A 25,452-nucleotide genomic window follows, 5' to 3' on the forward strand; every position below is an offset into this window, starting at 1 on the left:
CGTCTAAAGGTAAATCGAATGAGTTTTATCCATTTTTACTGGTTCTAAAGTACAAAAAAAGCAGGAAGCAACCCCAATTTCTGGAAAAATATCTAACATAGAAAAATATTCATCAGATACCTTATGACTTAGTTAGGGGCTGGTTGACCAGAAGTTTTACTTTGAACAACCTGACCTATGATCCTTTTTCTTGAAATAGCACAGATGCAATATATATTCGATGTTTAAAGGACGTGAACTCAGAATTTGAATTATGATGCTAGTGACGAAACTTTAGTTGTTTTCAAAGGCATATTCTATGGCAATAGTTCAAATTCTTATTTGTACTAAAATGAAATATGCAAACATTATTCTTTTTGTAAACTATTGATATAATATAAATTAAGCGATAGTATTAAAATATGTGACATAGAATTTAGCGATAGAGTGTATCCAAATATATGAACTTCCATTCTTACGGAAAAAAGATTTTGTGGAAGATTTTAGTATTTTAATCAAATTGAACCAAACAGTTCTGTTATAAAACATGCAATCAAGAGACGTTAATTATTGTATTGAAATATGCGAAGTTAAGTAAAAGCGTTTGACAAGCGGTCAATATGACATCAATTTTGCTAATAAGTATTTAAAAAATGAATGAATTACTTTCAAAATAATTACCGAAAATGGGCTGAAATTCGTTAGGGGAAAGTGGAAACGTGATTGAAAGGAAAGAAAAAAAAATAAAAAAACTTTTATTAGCACAGCTTTAATTTGCCCTTTTTGAAGCTTTTTTTTTTTTAAATCATGGAAACATTCGTTTTTGCAAGATACGTTTTAGTATATTTTACTAAGATTTACAATTTTGATTAACCTTCCCTCTGACTTATAGAAATATTAATATCTTAAAAGCCACATATATTCTTTATTTTGGAACAGCATAGCTAAATACGGCTCTTGTGCCACAAAGTACTAAATAGCTACTAATTTTAGTTAATATGAGGTCTCATAAAAAATTACAACAAATTTAAATTATCAGGAGATATTTCTGATTAATAAAAATAATTGAAATAGAAAATCTAAAAAAGACCGAATATATTTGTGCATTTGATTATATATATATGTTATCGTTAAAATGGCTATGTACTGCTTGTCTAAGCAATAATTGGGACAAAGAATTTCTAATTTTTTTCTCTAACGAAATATGATTTTTAACAGTCTTGAATGCTTTTACTCAATACTAAAAAGAGCATGATGCCAGAATTTATTTAATATGGGACATTTGTGCTCAGATAGAAAAACAAACGTTGTTGATGAAGCAGATGATCTGTTGTTTAGAATGACAAATGTTTAGTCAGTTAAATAAACATAGTTGCAAAATCTCTTGCAGCCCTGCTTGCCCAAGGACGGAAGCGGAGAAATCGGAGAGGCGGCAAGACTCGCCGAAAAAGCAATCGCGGGGCTGTGCAATGGACACCGCCGAGTTCCGGAAGCGAGGCCGCGAGATGGTGGACTACATAGCCGACTACTTGGAATCCATTTCCCAGCGGCGAGTCACGCCCAATGTCGAGCCGGGATACCTCCGAAAACTTATACCGAGCGCTGCGCCCAAGAAAGGAGAAGACTGGGATGATATCATGAAAGATGTGGAAAAACACATCATGCCCGGGGTAAGTTTCTAGTTATTTGAAATTCATTTTTAAATGAAGATAAAATGAATTAATATATTGAAAGATTGATTATCTGAATTTCTTTGTATTCTGGTTAGATGGCGCTTTCATTAGCACTGTGTTGTTATTTTCGAAATGTTTTCTGGGAATATGTTGTTATTTCCCTTCAACTAAGAGCCCACAAAAAACTTAGGATATTTATGGATTCCACGTAATTTTTGTTTCGAAATTAATGAATATGAATAATTTAATTTTAGTTCGTAAGTTTAAATTAGAAGCAAGTCTAAAATACAGGCAAATGAATCGAGTGATTCAAGACCTGAAAATGGGTATTTTATGGTAACGGATAAGAGTAAGCAATATTGATATAAAATTGATTAATAGCACTTAGCTTTCCAAATAAGATTGTCTTCTACTTCATAAGCAAAAATAAATGTAGATAACAAGTAAAACTTTTCTATAGCTGCTGCTTTCCCACTTAATCTGCATACAAGTTAATGATAAATTGGCGCATCTATAGAATTCGAATGATATATATTTTAAAAATATCATAGCTCTTGAATATGATAGACTATGCTATCTCACAAATGATATGGCATTTGACATGGATTAAAGTTTAAATAAAAATCGCAATTATGTAATAGAATAAAGCATTATTCTATTACTTACCAAATTCATTATCAGGTATTCACTATCAATGCGTCACATTTTTTCTGGATCTTTAAATAACAATAATTAAATAATTCATTTTAAACAATTCTTCAATGCATTTTCGACAAAAAAAATCAGGGAAAATAATTTTTTTCCCAAATACTTCATGAATTCTTGAATTAGAAATCTGTTGCTACTATTTTAGACAAAATATAAATGCTTTTTTTTTCGAATTTTACTCAGTTTCTTCAGTTGAAATTGGACAGTTGTATTTCACATTCCCATTGCTTTTCAGAAATATTCAATATATTTAGCTTGAAGAATTTTTTTCTTTGTTTCGGATACTCTAAACATTTAACATTTTTCTTTTATATGTAACAGTAATTAGGCATATTAATTGTTTTGATGCTGTTCTTTTATAATATAAATATTTATTTGAGAAGAGAATAAGTTTAATTTGAGTTTAATTAGTTTTTATTTTCAAGAGATTTTCATCATCAATCTATATTTACTAAATCTTAACCTATTAAAAAGCAACGAATGCTCAGAACAAGTAAAAAGCTCTGAATTTTCTTTTTGGCTGCATTAGTCATTTTCCCTTTTGTTATTGTATATAACGAATAATTCAAATGATAAAGATCAATTGTAATACATGAATTATGTTATCAGCATTAGGAGAATGAAAAATATCGATGGAGAGGAGAAAAGATGGAAAGAAATTATAACTCTCCTATGAATTAAACAGAATCCTATTTCCTCGAGGTAGCAGGAAAGTTAATGTTTTTCACTTAGCTACCAGGAAACATAAAAATGCATTTAAAAAAAATCCACTAATGGAAGTGGTCTCCCAGAAACTTTCTCGCACACTCATCAATAAAGATCTTATCCCTCCTCCACCTCATAAAATGATAGATCTTGAGTAAAACCACGAATACTTTGCATGTCATTGGTGAACGATAATTATGAAATATAGATCCTTGGCATGAATCTGTATTTTGGACATCTTTTTGGACATCGATTTCATTAATTTAAGTCATTTATGGATTATTGTGTTTACATGGATGTTAAATCTTCAGACCGACAGATGGCCAACTCTTTGACAGATTTGGTTTAAAATTTGTTAAGTGTCTATAATTAGATGCTAAACCTGTGTATTATTTCATCCACAAGCTCTGTATGTTTTTTAGTTACCGAGTTCACTTTTACTCACTCGAACAACGAGACAGACAGACTTCCTGCGATTAGATTCCGTTCAGAATATGATTGAAATCTGTAAATTTATCGTGAGTCCATATATTATATTTTATCCGTCTAGCTGAAAACGTTTTCTGTTTATCGTGTTCACAGAGAGATAGACAGACAGACTGGCCTATTGTCAAAAATATAGTTCTCGAACTCGGAAAGATTTGAAATGTTTTCGTAAAATTTCCGAGTTCGAATTTTTTGTCGATTGCAATTCTTCTTTACTTGGCATACGAGAAAGTAATAAACACAAATCAAAGGTAAAGCCATTACCTCTTAGAATCCTTTGATTCAATAGGCACTTACATTCATATCACTATTAGTTGAAAATTAATCACTTTTGTGTTTTCTAAAGTTAAGAGAAGAACTTTGAAAGATAAATAGAGGCTCATATTAATAATACGCATCAAAAGAGATACAAAAAGTAACAACAAATAGCTTGATAGCTAATATTTTCTTGTTATACAGAATTAACGAGATTCAGTTTCGGTGAGAAGTCTTGGATATAATTCATTTAAATTAAATGTGATAGTACTATGCTCTTTGCCGGTGCTGGATATTTTAGTTTCTGCGAGTCTTACTAGCCTTTTTCGAATAGATATCTGTCACAAATGGCGATTTATCATCAAATTTAGAATTTTTAAAAAGTTGTAGCTGATTTCTTTTTAATGCTATCATCACTCTCATAGAAGAGCGGGTTTCTGCAAGTTTAATGTCTGAAGTTTGTAAAAAAAGAAAGCGACAGAAATGTATTGTGGAGATCATATGATTGCGTTTAATATCTAGAAATATCAATTATGTATATCACATATATTTCTTGTATGCGACGTATGCAAAGAGGATGTATTGTAATCGCCAAAATATTCGAACTCTTGATTGACGAAACTTCACGTTTCAGATATCCCTGAGTTTGAGAAACACATTTTTGGAATTATATCTGTCTATGAACACGATAACTCCAAGCTTTAAGCTGTACGTTTCAGATATCCCTGAGTCTGAAAAACACATTTTTGGGATTATATCTGTCTATGAACACGATAACTCAAAGCTTTAAGCTGTACGTTTCATATATCCCTGAGTCTGAAAAACACATTTTTGGGGTTATATCTGTCTATGAACACGATAACTCCAAGCTTTGAGCTGTAGATTTCTATCAAATTTTGAACGAAATCAATTCCGAGGAAGTTCTCTCTCCGGTTATCCAAGAATAAGACAATATGATAACTACAAAATGTAAAGAACTAGATCGATAAAATTTGGTGCACAAGTTAAACATCTAAAATGTAGATCTTATCGAATTTGAAACCAAATACATCAAAGATTTGACCATCAGTCGATCGGTATTTCTGCATGAATGTAAACGCGATAATTCAAAAAGGTAAAAACTTAATTATATAAAATTTGGTTCACAATTTTAATTTCCAAAATATAGATTAACAAAAAGTACTAAAGGTTGCATGCTAGATTCACATAAAAGACTGATATTTTTACCTATTGTCTGCCAATACCTTGCAATTAATATACAAGTTTTCTTTCTTATACTACGAAGCGCATAACTCTAATGTATGGGAATCAGAAAATAAAAATCTGAGCTCTCATGGCATTCACGGCATTGCCTATAAAGGTTCCCAATTTTATGCGGAGGGAGAGAGAAAGAAATAATACCCTTATTATGGGAGAAATATTTGTCGAAATAACTATCTGAATTAAAATTTATGACTAAATTGCCCAAACTTTTACCCAAAATGTTGGCATATAAAATATTTTATACAGTTTAGTAATTGTGAACTTATATTTGGATTTGAATGTTTTAAAAAACCCGTTAATCCAGCAAACTGCTCTTATTAAGTTTCTTCAACAAAGAATTTGGTTATGACTAATTTTTAGGAAATTTTGTATTATCAGCTTTGGAGCTATTGGTTAACAGTTCTTCAAGCAAATTTTAATTTAATTTTGATGATTGAGTTCATAGAATGTTAACTGTAAGAATCTATTGCTTTTTAAGTTTGTAAAGATCAAATAAATTAGAATAAACATTTGATTTACAGGTATGGATTTGTCCTTAATAAATCCATTCATTATTACTAGATGAAGGAAAAGTTTAATATTCAGAATGTGTGTAGTGATGCTAGAATTCAAAGAATAGTATCCAGTCAACATTTATCCTAGTATTGCGAAACTAGAAATTTTGGATATATGTATTAACCCACAACCCCATGGTCATGCACAAACGATAATAATTTGGAGAGCTTCATTACGTTTTGGTTTTCTAAGTAATTTCTCTTATTTTCCTTGTCAAAAAAGTCCAGAATTAAAAAAAAGTAAATGCACCTTAGAAAAGTCTGATATGGATGAACTATAGACAGCTGAAGTGACATTACACTTATACAAATATACATTTAAATTATAAATGATTCAAGCCATCAGAAATTTTCAACCAACAAATAATTTGCATAAGAATTTCCGTTTAGTGTTTGTAGTATATGAGTAAATAAACTTGTCATTCTTTGTGGAGTTACATATAAAAGAAATTATACTTTCATAGCTGAAGAAATCAAAACAGATTCATTTGCAGGCTATTTATTAGTGAAAAAAGCAGAAAGTTAGGTTTGAATTGTTAATTCATTCAGATTACGATGTTATAAAAGTATAAAAGAATTCATTTACGTCGTTAAGCAATTAATTTAAAACATTTAAACATAACTAAAATAAGCGTCGTTAGCTTAGAATTCTAGTTAAATATAACTAAACTAAATAATCACGGAGACATGCTTTCAAGCTTCAAAATGCAGATTACTCAGACTTAGTACAATCCTATACTAGAATTCTTACTGAAAACTTCATTCATCATTAACATAATCGACATTTCATTATGTATGAAGATGCTGTTATCTATAGAGTTACTATTGCAAAAATCTTTAAAAAGGCAACCTAAAAAAATAATTTATAATCAGATTCTAAGAATAATCTAGCATTTAATATGTCAATAAATGATTTAGCTTTTTGATTAGAGAAATTATGCAGTCTCATTGCTTATTTAAATTATTTGTTTCAGAGCTGGAAGAATCATGCAAACATTTCATCTGAAGACCTTTGTCTTTGCAATATAAAAAAAGATAATCGCGTCTTCCTTTTTTTTCTTTCCGAGTATTAAAATAAAGTTGAATTTTGAAGTATTTATCTTGATGCAAATTATCTTATACTAATCTTTATAACCCTTTCCGTTTTCTTGAATAGAAACATTTATTTTTTCTAGTTGCTTTGAAATGTCAGTTTCAATCTCATTTTTATGTGCAGTTAGTTTTTGTTGCTTTTTAACTCTGCTTTCATATTATTGTAAATTTATGAGGTATGCCTGGATGTATTGTAAAATTATGAGATATATCTGACTGTAATTTTAAATCATTTTAATTTTAATTGTTTGTAGTTTTGATATTATCACTTTCAATGTAACTTTACACAGAAATTTCAGAAGTTCGAAACAGGGCTTCAGGTCATTTCTTGATCTGCCTTTCGTCACCTCCAACGGTTTCGCTTTCACTGCATCTTAAATCTAAAATCTAGTACCTTTTATCGCAGATTTCAACATGAGAAAAAGTCATAAGGGTGAATTGAGATGTATCCATATAAGGTGAATGGGGATGGATCCGTATCAGGCGATCAGGAGAACGGGATGGATTTATATGCAATGGTCAGAAGAATGGAGGTGAATCTATCATTCAGAGGTGATAATATCAAAATTATCCCAAAGTGATCCCATTATGACCCATCAGGTGATCATATCATACAGAGCTATGTCAAAAACATCCTTGCAAACATTGCATTATTGGCTAGGACCTTGTCTTTGTGAAGACGGTATGATTTGTTTTCAGTCGTCTTCTTCGTACTTCGTCGCGCAGAGTAGTCAGGGCACTTGTGTGATATTTTTGATTGACTGAAAAATTTTGAGTGTCAAAAAATGTCAAACTTGATTAATTTGGACATGGATGGTCACCAAGTTCTTCTTGATTCTATTTGAACTTTTTAAATCAGCCAAAAATTTATACAGGTGACAAGCACTTGTTGCAACAGTGAATGAGCTTTGTTCCAAATGCAGATTTTACAGATTGCGAATACAGATTTTTTTCTTAATTATTCCAAATTCTCTGAATCGGCGTTTTCCTTCACGTACATTGAATTAAAAAAAAAGTGCATCGATTAGATTTTTTTTATAAAATTTGTGGTGCTATCAATGTAATTTAAAACAGTTGTACCAACAACAATGACCATCATTTCCTTGTGAAAGATGATAGGAAAAAATTAAAATAAACTACAGAAGGGAACTTTAGGCTTTGTTTTTATATATAATAACCATTTTATATGCTTTTGCTTGGTCACACGTGGGCTTTTTCATTAAGTTTTCTAATTCAAGCCAGATACCGTGAAGCACGTTCTATAACACTATACATGTTATGCAAATATTATCTTAATATTTCCGAATTGATTGTTGTGACCTCATTTTAACGATATTTGTGGTAGAATTTGTCTCAAAGTATCCTTTGCGTGAAAGAGATAACGAACTAAAGAAACTCAGAGAATACTTCGCGTGGTACTGCAATGTAATAATGCATGGACTCTACCCGTGTTATTATAGAAAGTCACGTAGGATAATTATTACATACTCAGAAAGCACTTCACGCTTCCTTCTGAACTATGTTCAAAATTGTCTTTCCATCACTGTTTCTAAAGAAACTATAATAATTTTTAATCAGTACAATTTTTTGAGTAACTTAGCATTGTGATTTTATTAAATTATTTTAAAGACATATATGTTGAAAGGAATTTTCGGAACATAAAAGGTATATTTATTGATAATAGGTAAGATATCTTGATTATAAAGCTCTATTAATTAATAAGATGAAAGAAATATTCATATTTAAGTAATTGATATGTACGAAAAGCTTTCACTAGATTTTACTACTTTCAAGCTTTAGAGTTAAATGGGTGTGGTCATTCCTTTCAGTTACGTATACATACACTAATTTAAATTAGAGGAGTTTTAAAGTAGTCTTAAGCACACATAAAGATTTTACAAAATGTAATATAAACTTAATGTAAGGAGCTCGAAATTGAAATCAACATATGATTATCTTTTACCACACATTCTATATATATAAATAACTACTTCAATAAAATAGCTTCATATTATCAAATAATTAAAAACAATTTGTATTATAAGACAGTTTCCTCACAATGAATAACAATACATGCAGGGTATTTTAACCCTACTGTTATTATTAGTGAAGGGCTCTAATAAAAGAACGTAGTTACAGAGGAAAAGTTAACTAACTATTCAAAAGATTTTTATAATTTTTATTATACAGGAGAAGCCATTCTAATTTTGTATTCATAAATGGTAAAAATTGCAATAACATCGTTTTAAAAAAGAAAGAAAGAAAGTATTGTTTGTCTAATTCAATTTTTTTGAAATATTTTCTTGACCATTTTATCTTTCAACATGCTGATATTAAACTAGAATAAACTTTTAAATTAAGTATTTTACAAATACCAATTTTATAACATTTCATGTTTTTCTTTTAATAAATCTCTTTCTTATCATCGAATGCTTATTTTGTGGAGTGATTGATATTCCCGATATTATTGGTTTTCGTGCTCGTTACGAGCGCCCTTTTTTATGGCAAATGTCGTTTCGTATATCTTAATGGCATCATAAATGTTGTTGTCAATGCCATGATAATCTTTCACCTACCAAGAATAGCTGTGACACTGCATATCGCTTATTATTAAAGAGTAATTTCTAAAATGCCCTTTTAATCCACAACTATTTCCTTTTTTTTTATGAATAAGCTTGAAATTTTTAATTCATAAATATTTCTTTAATTCTTTTTCTTTTATAATGACAAATTGATTTTAATCATTTTTTTTATTTCATTCTTGATATATGTTATTTTAAGGATCAACAACAACTAATTAGATGAATTGTGTCATGAAATTGCAAATATGGTCTTCCTCCGAAAGGAAATATTTGATAAAATAAGATTTTTTGTCACATCTTTCCAAATTGAAATTAAAGCAAAGAAACTGTATTCGAAGCGTTTTTGTCGTATATTTCAATATGCTATTTATGATAGCAAGTAATAAAGAGGCGTGCGAATTTTATTTTGTTTTAAAGATGACTAGTACTATAGTATTTTGTTTATGACCAGATTCGTAAGAATTTGTGCGCTAAATAATTCTATTGAAAGTGTGGTGAAATAATTTCAGCAAAATTGTTTTGGAATTTAAAAGTATATTTATTTATTTTACGGAGAAAAAAAATCGAATCAAATTTAAATCAGATTTTAGTGTCTTTTATTCGTGTCTTTAGTCTTTAGATTTAGTGTCTTTAGCGTCTTTTCCTCGTTCAAGAGAAGGTGATGATGCTTTAGTTATAAGGTGTTGATGAGGTACTGGGGGCATCACGATTAAGACCTGAGTCACACTTTCAAGCTTAGTGGTCGAAATATTTTTCTTACGCTTTACAACTGACTTTCTCTTACTAAATGAAATCTAAAAGGCTCTCCTTGCATTAATATCTAAGGAAGAACAACTTCAAGCGTGATCTCCATCTCTTCCAGAACTAAAATAATTAAGAAAAATAAACCTCAAACTTATCTCAACAGCATCAGTATCAGCTGTATATTACTGAACTATGCTAGGGATGTTATCAGACTATTACTGTGCTATCCAATTGAGTCTCAGATTATAAATTTAAGGTCTGCGCCAAAGAATCAGGATGGCCCATTCTGAGGATATCTTGATTTTTAGGAGCATTTTAGGTTGTATTAGAGCCGATTTCGTAAAGTTTTCCTATTGCCAATGATAAAAGAAATTAAGTGAGCCTAAAAGCTTTAAAGAGACATGTTTGTGAAAAAAAATGGAAGTGACTATTTTTACAATTATTCAACACAATTTATAAAAGTGGTGTTTTATTTTAGGATAAGTTATTTTTATGAACTCTTGATAAATATTGGTCTCCGAAAAATTCTTAAAAGAAATTAAATCAGTTATATAATTGCCTATTAACGAAATACTAATAATTTGTTCTAAATGTAAATAATTTTCAAAACCACTTTTGATTCAGATGATACAATTTTTAAAATTTTTTTAAAGAAAAAAAAAATGCTTATTTTCATTCAATTATGCACGTAAGAATATTATAAATTTCGCTTTATAGAACTAGGACAAAAGTGAGCATGCACTGAATTTAAAGAAAAATAATTAGTTGTTAAAATATATGGTTTTAAATCTTTAAGTATTAAAATATCTCATATATCAAATATTTCCTTCTGCTAAACTATTCTTCTGTTCCATTTTTTATATTATATGTGCAGATGATCATAAATATGAATTCCTGATGAAATGCTCACCTGTCATAGCTTTTGAGCAAAATATTATCCGTTTTGAAATAATGCCTGCAACTCTATGAGATGGGCTCCTCCTACCATAATTTGAAGGATCTCATCGAACACTTGTGCGGAATTGGATACTTGTGAACTTTTCATCCATATATTCAAGAACGCATGGAGAAAGTGCAAACATGAATTCCCCTGTATTTTCTTGAGAAACATCTTGTACCAGATTTTAGACCGTATATTCAAATAGCTTAAGATTTTAAGAAAAGGGTTAAAGCCAAATTTAGATTAGAAACTCACCAGAAAAATTTAATAAATTCAAATGGAAAAGAAACCAAGTTAATGAGTTCTGATAATGACTGCTCCTTCATATTTTAGGACATGCAGATACTAAATTCTAAGTAATTGGTTTTTCCTTTTATAAAAAGCACAATTATTGCAATTCGCTTAATAAATTCACGATCATCAATCCTTAGCCTTGTCTGATAAGAAAAATAGTTATTTAATTTTGATGTAAGATAATTACGATAACAAAAATAGCTTTCTCATTTTGATTTTAAAATTAAGAGGCACAAAGGCAAAAATCTTAGCCATGTCTTTTCCTGATTTTATAACAGTAATTGTAGTTAGAGATAACATTTCATTTTATCTTTGTACTATTATATCACGTCTTTCTTTTCTTCTTGTTGTGGAAGTTAACTGTTTCTTTTGTAATTTTTATCCTTTTTAACAATATCAACTCAGTCTAGCAAAAAAAGTAATATAATATTCAATTGATGTAAGATTATTATGGAATTTTGTCACAAGTCTTTGAATGTGTTTTTCAGAAGGCTGTAGGCGCAGGCACAGTATTATTATTCATTTACTAAATGTAAGATATCCGTTGAAGTAAACAATATGTCAAACAATTGTATATATCTCTTGTTCAACTATTATATCATCAATTAACAACATAAATAAAAGATTTCAAATTTTAATTAGTTTATACAAACATAGAATTTTCTCATTTATCTGAATTTCCCATTATTTCCTGGTGCTACTGATAAAACCGGCTGACAGAACTGAAAATGGCACTTATATTTATGTCAGATAGTGTTGTTGATGTTTCTATGCATTCTCTTTTAACAAATACAGTAGCTAAAATATTATGCCTCAAATATTTTCAAAAAAAAATTATTGGGGAAGTATTAATGCTTCTTCATCAATTTAGACATCTGTTCGCATCAGTTACATCATGTTTCAAATTTTAGTATATCGTCCTTAAGTCGCATTAGTAATGCGGATGTATTCAATCGCGCTGGAAGTAACATTCTTAACAAACTCCTATTTTAAGTCCAGATAAGCAATCAGTAAATATTTTCAAAGGTCAAATTGATCTACTCGCCAATAAACTGCTGTACGTACTTTACGGCGGTTGATAAATATTGGCCAGTAAATTAAAAAGGTCACAATGGTGCGCTGTTGCCAACCGGAGAATGTAAATTGCCAAGTAGTTACAATTATAAGAAATGATTAAATCATTATTTATGAAAAAATATCATGATAATATAAAAAAAATGTAATTTCAATAGATGAAAAATCGTTTTATTGTTTAAAAGAATTAAATCTTCAATAATTGATAAGATTCTGCGTCTGTATTTATTCATACGAGTTGCGAAACTTTGATGTATATTATAAAGTTTATGTAGCAGTTATTCAATTTATATACTTATTATTTTGCACACTATAGTTTGTTTGAAGTTTCAGGAAAAGGAATAATGTTATCGTTAATGACTCAAAACTAGTATAGATACAATATAAAACACTGAATAGATTTCAAACAAATAGAAACTATGAATAATTCTGAGGAAACATGTGAAATATAAGAAATGCCGCAATTTACCGAAACATGAGTCTTTTGAGCATGAGTTTTCTTAGCTTGCGTGCATTTATTTTGAAAGTTTAAGTAAACTATCAGTGTCTGATGAAGTTTCAGTTATCTAATCAGAGAGTTGCTGGTTCGAAACGAAATTCTATTGTGCATAGATTAGTATATGCTGAGTCTCTTTTGGGCCAAAAACCATCGTATTAGTATTTAGTGGAGGTTTCTAGGGTTGCCGATTGGGGTGTGATACGCTTCATCTGAGCAAATCTCAGAACTAAGTAATTCATCCTTATCTAGCTGTTGCATAACAGCAAAATGTAATGTAAAAATAAATAATAATACTAAATGGAAGATTCGTCTAGTAAAATATTCTAAATCCAGTATAATAGCTTCTGAACACCATAACATAATTTAAATAGTCTAGGAGAAGAAAGCATGTAGTTAATTAAGGTGTACGTACACACTAGAAGATTTTTTTTTAAATTTTAACTTTTAAAATCCAGTTTTTTCGCAGTAGGTCATTAATATATGTTTTAACTCAATGTTTTAAAAAACCATATTACACTAATTATTAATTAATTAAATAATATTTAATGAGCTAATTAGTATATTTTTTGAAACATGATATCTTAAATTCTAATTTGTACAGACACACAATTCTAGTTGGAAATTATGCCACATATTAGTCTTCATGTTGTCTGCCTGAATCAAGTCATGAAAATATACAGTTTTTTTTAAACAATTTTTTCATAAACGTTGAATAGAAAAAACAAGATTTTTTCTGTAATTTTAACATTTAAATAACTATTAAAAATTTCTATAAATATAACTTTGATTGAGACATAAAACATCCGCTATTTCATACAGATTATTTTGATATATAAAAAATTGTATTTGGTTAATTTCTTGTTGAGTTATGATTATTTGAATGAAGCAACATAGTGGAGAAATATCATTCTTCATAAAATGTGCTTTAAATAAACCGTAACTAGAGTTTTTAATGAAAGCACCTCAAGAAAAATTATTTTAACTCGAGAAATATTTCAAATATTGACAACATCTTGGTATCGTTTGAAAGCTAAAGGATCAGAGAACATTATTAACCAATAAAAAAAATATTCGATATTCTGAACGATTTTCGAAGTTTCAAGTGTGTACATACACCTTAATCTCAAATTTTTTATATATGGTTGAATTAAGCAGAAGTATAATAACGTATAGTATTGTAAATTTATATAAAAAGAAACTTGGTATTTGAGAATTTGTATTTTTAGTTCAAGTAATGCTGTTAGAAAAACCGGTTTCAGTCGTCAGTGTATCAAATGTAAATATAATATGAGTATTAATGTTCACTAAAATTATAATTAAAGAATATATTTGTTCTCCCGTAGGTCACCCACTGGCAACATCCTCGATTTCATGCCTATTTTCCTGCAGGAAATGCTTATCCTTCAATACTTGCTGATATGCTTTCTGATGCTATTGGATGTGTAGGATTTTCTTGGGTAAGAATCCATCTTTATTTTAAATATCAACTTGCAGTAATGAATATTTTCTGAAATTTCATCACATGGAATATTTTTTTAACAAAGAAAATATGCTTATTACATCTGTTTCCCTCTCACTGTTAGATGAACTTAGATACATCTTGCGGAAATACACTTTCATAGAAAAAACTATTTTTAAGTTAAAATTGTTTATCAAATATATGAAAAAAATCTAAATCACTTTATGCAGGGAAGCAGAAGTTAATATTGTGATGAATTTCTTTGATGAATAAAGAATTCGAAATAAATTTAATTCCATATCTTATTAATTCATTGGTGTATATTTATGCATATGACACTTATGAGCACAAATCCGATTCAAATGAATTGAAATCGATAAAATACTGGTAAGTGAATATGTTCTTCATGATTAATAATTGATTTAAGTATACTCCAAGAACCATTGCTATTCAAAGCACCATGAATAATGGTAAGTTCAAAAATATTTTTTATCTTTTATTTTTGATGGAAAAATAATTCGTTCAAGAAAATTCTGATATATGGTATGTAAATGGAATATATTTGTTGAATCACTATAGTATTAATTTTTTTAATAAATAAAAGAAACAGTGCAAAAAATAAGTGTCATGCAATTTTGTTAATATATTTTTCAGGGACTAATAAGCCTGAAAACTGATTGGTTTAGGTGTTATGTAACATAACTAATGATTTGTTTCGTTTTAATAAAACTAGCTCATATGAGAAAAACTGGAAGAAATCCAGTAATATCTTAATGTCAGGCGGTAGTTCCATTCTATTGTTAAGCAGAAATAACTTTCGCAATGAATAAATAAATCACGAGATGAATAAAATTATATCTTAATGAAATATAATATGGTGATTTATTTGCAAATTGTATATCCACCATCCTTTGAGTTAAAAATTAAGTAAAAAAGAAGTTTTTGCACATTATTCAATAGCTGATAATAATTCCCTTTTTATAACTATTTCGATTAAAGTTATTAAATGCCTTTTACTCTAGAATATCTCATGAGAAAAAAAATATTTTTTATTCAGTAATTTTTACTTCGGATTTCGCATATATAGTTAGAAATATGTTTCAAAAAATGTAAAATTTTAATATCTACTCTAGAATATTCAACAAATTTTGATAAAATTGCCAATATGATTTTATTGTTGGTTGAAAATGCATATTACAAGGGGTGTTCAAATGAAAAGATACGAAATGATACTGTGGGTATAAATGAAGATTTTATTCAAAATATACACCATAGGCCTGAGCACAACGATCCCATTGATTATTGAGCCAAAGGATTCCTTGTTCGCAGAATTCTTGTGGCCGTAACGAGACCCAGTTCTTCCCAGCGTCCTTGAGTTAGCCGTCTGAGTTGAAGCGCTTCCATTTCAGATGTTTGTTCAGGGGACTAAACACATAAAAATCGCAGGGTGACATATCCGGGCTATAGGGTGGATGGTCTAGCTTCTCCCACTTGAACTTGACCAGTTTAGCGTGTGTGACCCTGTAGACGTGTGGACGCGCGTTATCATGGAACAGAACCACACCCACCATGAGTAGCCCCGGTCTTTTGTTCTTAATGGATCTGCGTAGTCTTCTGGGTGTATCACAGTACACATCGCAATTAATGGTTCTTCTGCACTCGAAGAATTCAACAAGTAGCGGACCTTGGACAGCGCTCTTTATAAGAGCATCTGCTCTCTCTTGCGCATGCGGACTCCCGCGCATGCTCCGATCTACGCCGGAGACTCCAATCGCATCCCTAGATGTCTCGCTACGTTCTTCCATTGCTGCATACGCAAATATGTTAACGGTTACGTTGTTTCGGCGTTTCGTACCTTTTCATTTGAAAACCTCTTGTAAGTCTAAATTTTGTTGTATTAAGGGTTTCCGTTATGTGCAATAGACATTTAAAAATATCTCATTAAAAAAGTTTTGAAATATTACAAAGAAATAACTTTTCCACTTCAGAGAACTAATGAATAAGTTTTGCAGCACAATAAAATAAAATTTTGAGTATTGCGATTTTATACTATGGGCTTGAAAATTATTAAAGAAATAGTTTTTGAATCTAAATTCGCCAACATTTAACTTTGCAACATATATCGTATTTATTTGCAGGAACAAGAAAAATACATTACTGTTCGTGTCTCAGTACATTCTCAATGTCATTATTCGTTGGATAAAAAGAAGTTAAATTATACTCGAATATAATTTATTGATCTGAATATCAAGTTTACCTCGTAAAAATAAAGCTTTTCAAATAGAATTTTTCTGCAAGAATAAGCAGAATTTCACTTTTGCTTTTGAAAAATTCTTCCATAAGAGACATATATGAAGATTTCTAATGTATTCAACTACTCAAAGTTATATGATGAAAAAATCTGAAAAAACTTGGGAGCTTGGTATTTTACCATGCAGATTGAAAAACCGAATCTAGTATGTTTGAGCATTAGTAATGATTCAAGTGGTCAAGGAAACAAACCAGTAGTCATTCGCAATTGCAATTGTTATTCGTATTGTGGACATGCTGTGCGGGAAATTATGAAATGGATTTTACAGCTTTATCTCTGCAAATTCACCTGTTGCTCAGTTTGTTCACCTGTTGCATAACAGAGCCTCTCGATGATTCGTAAAACATTATCTGTGTTGTTTGATTAAACATAAGCTTACGTATCTGAATATTGGTTAATTGATTATGGAGATTCTTTAACTGACCCAAATCCCTTTTCCTCAGTGCTGAAATTAACACGGACGATTGCCGAGTCTGGACAAAAGAGAATCTTCAAACTATCAATGCAAAAGGCTTGCATTTAAAAAATCAAAGTGTGATTTTATGGCTACATTAGTCATTTGGTCTCATTTATTTGAAGAGGTAACTGCAAGTGAAATTCAAATATCTTTTGTCACAGAATATTGGTATCATGATAAAATGAAAGGTTATTTAATCTTAGATCTCGAATAACGTCATTACTTTCAGAAGGTCATTTTCATGTAACATGTCCCTGTTTTATACAACTTTTAAGATAGCATTTGCACATACTTATATAATATCAGTAGAAATATCCAATTAGTTTGGTCCCTTGCTAATCTTATATCATTTTACGTGCTTATTGTAGGATAGAAGGTAGCATACAAAACCTGAAGATCTAAAAGCTAGCATTAAGTCATTTTCTGAACATTCTGGCATACATAATGCGTCTAACGTTTTCAGTAAATTGAACAAATTGAAGGGGGTGGGGGTATATGAAGCATTGATAGTTCAACATGTGAAGCATTTATACGAATAATCATATTGTTTCTTTCATAAATCTATGACAACACCACTTATTGATGGATTCTTGTACTATTTTTCTATTTAATAAATAACAGTAACAAGTATATTATTTGCCTCATCAATACTACAAATTTTATTTTATTGGAAACACTAGAGCACATTCGAGTGCTCTCAAATGCCAACATTATTTCTCATTAGTCCTGTATATTATTGTATTTCTTGTATTTATATAATTCCAGTGGAAATATTTAAATGTCTTCAGAATTTAAGAAAAATTTTTGCATTAAAAATAACTATATAGAAATGACATAGAATTATATTTGTTACTAGAAACTTCAGCCATTCCTGCGTTTTCCTTATTTCATCGCGAAATTCCACGTTTCAGAAAACATTTTCATATATCCTGGAAAAAGGAAATGATATATGTTCATTTTTATAATTTGATGAATGAAAGCACATTTCAAAAAGATTTGGGATCTATAACAGATAAAAATATAAAGATCATTTGAAATTGATCGCATTTGCACTGCACCAAACCATTCAACTGAATTTGAATTTAATTTAACTGAAATGATTTTGACAGTTTTTCTGGGAGCTATGTTTGACGACAGTATATTTAATAAAGCAGGGAAATTTTTTCTCGCTCCATTTTCGCATCGAAATGAAGTGACCGTATTATATTGAAAGATGTCAATCATCACTTAAATGTGAAATTATAGAATTTATGATGAGCTGATTCTTTATTTATGATATGCTTTAAGGAAGGGAGAAGAAGACCGAGAAGCAAATTTTCTCTTTATTTTCACTTATCCTGATAAATGATTTGGAGCTTTCCAAAATTTTTTTTATGTACAATTCATAATTCATTAATAATTTAATGCCTTTCTCAATGTCAATTTTATTTCCAATAATTCTGATCAAAACTGTCAAAATTTTTATATTGTACATTGAGAATAAGCCTTTTATATCTTTTAACTGTTAATTTATTCAACTGACTATTTCTCAAAGTTTTCACTTTCGTTTTGTATATAATACAGAATTGTTTTATAACTTAATTCGATATATACATTAGTTAATATAATATCAAACTATGAAACAAATCATAACTATGAGACTATTATGGTAAACATGCATGACTGAGTATTAGATGGTGTTTCAAAAAGAATACGACATCGATATAATATCTATTAAATAATAGAACTAGTGATGATTCGAAATATGATCCTCTCTTCCATTATATAGCTTTCACAAATTGTATTCATAAGGAAAATGACACAGATTATGATTTAATTAGTGTAATTTATTTCTCTCCTTCAGGAACGCAATTTTCAGATACTTTATGATTTTGAGTTGGGATACGAGTTGTTATTGTCCTCCCAAGAGATTTCCAGATCTGTGCTATGAGGTTTAAGTCTGGAGATCTGCCTGGCAAATACTTCTGACGAATACTTTCATTTTTCAGAAATTCGTCGTAGAAATGAGTTCTAAGCTAAATAGCATTTGTTTCCATAAAAATGAAGTCAGAGGCAACTGCACTCCAGGAAGGATGAACATAAAATTCGAAGATCTCATCCCTATTAATCACAGCAATCACGTAGCCCAACCAAAACATATATATCCATGCTTACATTCAACAGGATTCATTCTTAAAATATTAATCTACTTTGTCATGGTCATTCTTTGTCGGATGGTGAAGAGGCAATATTTCTTCTTCGCTATCTCCAGTTGAACATATTTTGAGAACAAACAGTTAGTCTCAACTAGGAATGGCCAGTGATCAGAAATGTCAAAATAACCGTTGTTTCCTAGACGATTATCTTTTGCCATGTTAAATGGGTTATTCTGCTCCCAGAAATAAGCAGAGACAAAAATACAGACTTTTTGCAGCATGGATCTCTCTTCTGTGGCTACATACAGGTCAAGAAATTGTTACAATTTTGTTACGCCTCGTTTTTATGGAAAAATATTTACTTCAGCAGCTGCCATTGGAGGTATTGTTTCCATTCCAAGGATTTGATACCTTTAAACTGTTATAATAAGGTGAATTCATCATTGGCCGGTTAATACGGTACAAAATGACTATTTGAACTGTCACCAGTTTAATTTGAAAACGAAAAGTTCATATATTGTCTTTTCAAAATTAATTGAACAAATATAAAAAACATTTATTCAATTTAACTTATCCAATTTCAAAAAAATAATGACTATTGATTTCAAAAGAAATCTGAAATGGTAATTTATCATCTATGATGTATCATTGCTGTTTAATGTGTTTATCGTATTAATTATTTTGATAAATTATTATTTAGTCAATTTTGCTCTTCAGAATGCAAAATTATGTAATCACGGGCATTGTGCATTAAAAATTATAGTACACATCTAACTCTTAAATGGTTAAAATTGTGATTGCAAATTATGTCTTACTTATATTGATGGTTGAATAAAACCTTGCGCTAAGAGTGAAAATGTATAACTGTCTATAATAAGATCGAGTTTTGCAGAAGAATAAAAATGAAATAGTTATTAAATAGATTAATATTACTTTCGTGCAAATATTTTCTCCTTTTTCTTTGGATTACGCAAACTGTGTGCTTGCTGATATGGAATATTTTTTTTAATATTTAGGTTTGAATTTTCACGTAGAAATTAAAACTGTACTTTTCCTGTAAGCTCCTATTTAACTTCTACCCTTTTATTTCTAAAATTGGTGTCACCATTCTATCTATTTTCAATTGACATCGAACTTTATTGAAGATTATACAAAACTTGTTGAGTGATCAGCTTGAGTTGTCAACTTATTGAGTGAAACTTGTTATTATAGTAGTCATTATTTTCTCCCAACTTAATCATTAACTCTGACGTGAATGATGAACTTCATTATATGTCGAAAAGTGACCCGACTTACCTGGTTCTTTTTCATCAGAATATTTTGGCGCAGTATGGTTTATTGATGCATTGTAATTTTCTTTATTTAAAATTTTTAACAGAAGTGTTATATTTATTAATCACTTTAATACTATGAGTTTGTAAGGAAGTGTCATTTTTCACGCATAAGTGAGTCTTAATGAAATAATGTATGTATTTTACATTTAAATATAATTTAACGTATTTCGTATCAATACATTGAGTATTGAGAATGATTGTATAACAAGAAAACAATTTGAACGAGTTTTATCTGAATTTTATAATAAAATCCCGTCATAAACCTGAAAGTTTTCATCATATTTGTTAGAGGAGAATAATTGGGGCATAGCTTTCTAAAGTACGAAGTCATATTGCTTCAAAGTCATTTCAAAAAAGAAATTACCTTCAGCACTTACTAAAAAGAATCTCAAAAGAAGATCATCTCGAAAATTTTGATAAATTTCAATAAGTTTCAGAAGTGTTGGCTTGGAATTATTTCGGGAACTAAATATCTTTGAGTCTTAAAAATAATGCAAAATATTGATTGGTCAAATAACCCGAAGCTTTGAAAATTTTTCTTCTAAAAAAATTCACCCTTTTCAGAGGAGAAAAACGGTTAACTTGAGAGTATTTTCTTGGTTTTTCTTTTTTAGATATATGAAAATCTGATGTATTTAATGATGACTCAGAATTTAAGTTGTGATAAAAATGTGACTTATTGATGTTTTCAGTCTAACCAACATATATCAAACATGGTAAGAAATTAAGCAATAAAACTTTATCCAGAAGGTGGATCATTCTTTAGCATAAATTGGAGGAAAAACTTAGAATCCTTCCGGGTGACAGGAAGATAAAAGTGCAATATTTACTCATAGCAAAAAATGTCACTAACAGAGCATTAAAACACAAAATTGCCTAAACATTCTGTATATCCGATCTGTCGGTCGATACATTATATTAACTGCATTGATTAATAACTCATCAAATAAACCAATATTAGACCCTATATATGTCTTAGGTCAGTAGGGGATTTTTGTCTGTCGCTTCGATGATCAAGAACCAAGAGACGGTGTTAGATACAAACAGGATACTTCTGTTGGTTTAAACACAAAATATTACTTAATTATGAGGCTCTAGGCCAATCAGTGAAACAATCTTTCCAATATTCCTTGAGTCTGAACAAAACAGTAGTGGAAGTTCCCCATACAATTATCCTTGAGCCTGAACAAACGAGAAGGTAAAATTCCTCATGCAATGATCCTTGAGTCTGAATAAAATAAAAGGCAAAATTCCCCCATACAATGAAATAATAAAGGAATCAATGATTAGCAATATTTTATGCAACTTTATAGGAATTTTGGAGGAAAATTTCAGAAAAACTGATATATTTGTTATATTAACCTTTTATCCCAACTTGATTTTGCAATAGGTTTTCTCTATAGATATTTGTTCCGTTTTAAAAGGTGTGATTGAACTATAGATGACCATGTGCAAGAAAAATATAGAAAATCTAGATCAGAGGTTCCTCATTTTAGTTCTGGTTACATTATGTAAACTCATTTAATTATTGCATCCATTTCGAATTGGTCTTGCTTTATTAGCTATAATAAACTGTAACCGATTACTTATTGGGGAATAATCATGAAATGAATTATCAGTATATACCATGAAATTTATTGTAACTAGTTATTTACTCCCATAAATAATAGATTTCCAATCATTAAAATGTAAGACATCACTTTTATTTTAGTGCTAATACATAAATAAACTGATATAGATTTTTCATTTTTTAAAATTTAAAATCATGCGCAATCAGCTGTCTCATTGAAAATTAGAAATAAAAATAATAATTAGAAATAATCTCTTCTGATAAAAATAAAAGCAAATTCATCTAATATCTTGAAAATTATGAAAATGAATTGCCTTAAAATTCCTGAATTAGTCATTTTTAAATATTAATTTGCTTTTTCTGATATATGTAACAAAATTAATTTTTATATTTTCAGTCATCTAATTTATATTTCATGCTAACCACAATACTTGAAAAGCACTTAACAAGAAGAACTGCTCATTGGCAATACAAATTTTAAAAGTAATTTATTTTCCGGCTTGAATAGTTTGTTTAGATTTATGTTTTGAATTAAAATCTAAGACAACTTTTTTCAAATGCGTTTTGATTATACGTGCTCCTATAAACAGGTTTCAAATCACCAGACAGCTTTGTTATATCCTTATGTTAAATTTAATTATATATTTTTGATTCTTAATGTAAATAAAAGGGACGAAAATAAGAAATTACAAGAGCAATATAATTCATACTAAAAACTAAAATTTAGCTTTCATTATATAATTAAATTAATATATCAAAAACATTCGGAGACACTTAACTTAACCCTTTAAGGGGCCATTTTTTTCTAGTCATATTATGTTAAAATATCTTTAGGCTTGAAATTAGAATAAGAAAAGGGATTCATTTAGCTTATTAGATAAATTTAATTTGATTAATTAATTAATTTGGTTAATTAATAATTAAGTAACAAATCAAGATACATCATTTGGTCTGAGATAAAGAACTGAAGCATCTAAGTTTCTGACTTACTAAAAACATTTGTCAGAACTTATGCCAACATACATAATTTCATAGAAAGATTGATAAATTTGGTGGGAAGCATACTCCCCACGGCCCTAGAAAGGGTTAAAAGGTATGGAAAAAGTTTCAAAAGCAATAATATAGAATTTCATTTCATAGTTATTTGTTCTTTTGCAGTATTAAAATGTTATAAAGATTCAAATCTGAAGTATTTATTTAATGCAGTTATATAGTTGTTGATATACAGTCAAGAATTTTGCTTAGAGATAGTTTTAAATCTTAAAGAAATTCTGATCTTTCGTCGCAATTAAAGGATTTTTGTTAGTGGTTTATTTTAGAATTGGGAATTAGAATTGAATAAATGTGAAAGATATTAAATAGAAATGTACAGATTGTCGATGTACTCATAAATGTGAAAAGCAACGTAATTTAATAGAATGATTTTTTTTTGTGCGGAAACTATATTTTACTCAACTGATGCTTAACTATGTATTCACTAATATTACTCTATATTCAGAGGAAAACATCTTTTGTTTCACCGATGATTTTTTTTAAGTACCTAGTGTTAAAAATATTAATAATAAATCTAGTTCGTTGAAAAAATACCTCATTTAAATCTTCAATAACGAAACAGCTTTCCTCCTCGTTAAATAAGTGCCTGATCTCCTGAAACCATCCGAACAGTCGTTAAAGAGTTAATAGATGGTATTACTTGCATTTTTTTCTCTGCGATTTTGTATATTTATCTACTTGATTTGGAATGAACATATCAATTTTATAATAACCATATCTAATTATTGTATTATACTAAAATTAAGCAGAAATTGAACATATTTCACAAAATTGCTTAAATACTGATAGGATGATATCAATGACAAGAAATGTTTTGAATTTTCATTAAATATTATATAAATGTGATCGATCAAACGATTTAGATCAGAAATGAAATTCTGAGTATTAATGAATTATTAGCTTATTACATAAGCTAATAATTATAATTAATATTACATAAGCTAATAATTATAATTAATATTACATAAGCTAATATTTTTCTGTTTGGAAATAATGCTCATCTATTTAAAATCAGGTCTTAATTGATAACAAATGATCCGCATTCTTGACCAAACAAAATTTATCTTCTTGATTTCTCATGTATTCTTTGAGGAAACAAAGAAACAGGTTACTAATTTTCCGAAGAAATATCCGTTGATTTTTATGAAATGATAAATGTATACATGACAAGCTATGCTGATATGCTCCAGACATATATGTTATGCTAACATATATGTTAGGTCAGTTATGCTAACATATATGCCAGACATGCTAACATATATGTGAGGTTAATGTGATTAAACAGCTATTATGGATAATAACCGATTAAAATGTTAAAGTTTTGAATATTTTTATTTTCTGGAGAGGTTCATAAATCCCTGAAGATTATTCCAATTATCAACAAAATTATTGTCATTTACCGTCGCTTAACAAACAATACCAAGAGTATCAATTTTTCAAAGTTCTACAAGAGTAAGCTCGTGCAAGATACAAGTAAAAACTTGTGTAATTTTTAACAAATAATGAAAAAATATCTCTGCTTTTTTTTCACATCAGGCAAGAAAGTATGCTGTGGTGCTCATACGAGACGTGAAAAAAATCTGAAATATTAATTATCGTTTGCTAAAAATTCTACTCTTTTGCTCTTGTAAAACTCTGAAAATTGAGAAAGGAAATGTTGCGTTCCAAGCGATGACATCCTTAAATTTCATAATTTAAGTTATTGTTAGATTTACTACATTGTGTTTGATAAATAATATAAAAAGAAAGAGAAAGGGTGAAAAAAGTTTCTTGAAATATTTTGATAAACCAAACTGTTTTCGCATTAATCATCAGCTGGGAAAAACTGGACAGAAGAATAAAATATTGTTTTCAACTTTTTTAGGCTGCAAGTCCTGCGTGCACAGAGTTAGAAACAATCATGCTGGACTGGCTAGGTATGTTTTCTCCCATTTTTATTCAAAATATTTAGGTTTATTTTACAAATTTCAATTAAGGTTAAATCAAAAAGAGGAAGCAATATATTTTAAAAATGAGTTTCAGTAATTATTTATTATTATACTAAACATTTCTCTAATATATTTTTAAAAAGAATACTTTGTTACTTGTAAGAGGTTTTAGAGCTTTTAAATATGCGTTGCTTTATGTTTTGCGTGCTTTTGCAGTCCAGTTTATTGCTTATTTAACAGTTAAAGAAGATTTTACACAATCATGTGAAACTATTAGCAAGCAACATATACCATTGGTATACTCTTTACGTAAGGAACTAGAGAATGCATTTAAGAAACCTTTGACTCAAGTCTTAT

The 25,452-nt window shown here is 29.3% G+C and overlaps 1 protein-coding gene across 1 annotated transcript in view; it reads left to right on the forward strand.

Moving 5' to 3' along the window:
- LOC129960890 (aromatic-L-amino-acid decarboxylase-like) overlaps positions 1-25,452 on the forward strand; it is a 75,938-nt gene that overhangs the window by 25,107 nt on the left and 25,379 nt on the right. The window contains exons 3-5 of the mRNA XM_056074608.1: positions 1,370-1,649; positions 14,192-14,305; positions 25,032-25,083. Coding sequence (XP_055930583.1) covers positions 1,370-1,649; positions 14,192-14,305; positions 25,032-25,083 — 446 coding nt within the window. The remainder of the gene's footprint in view (positions 1-1,369; positions 1,650-14,191; positions 14,306-25,031; positions 25,084-25,452) is intronic.

This window comes from Argiope bruennichi, chromosome X2, assembly GCF_947563725.1.
Source record: "Argiope bruennichi chromosome X2, qqArgBrue1.1, whole genome shotgun sequence".
NCBI classification, from domain to species: Eukaryota; Metazoa; Arthropoda; class Arachnida; order Araneae; family Araneidae; genus Argiope; species Argiope bruennichi.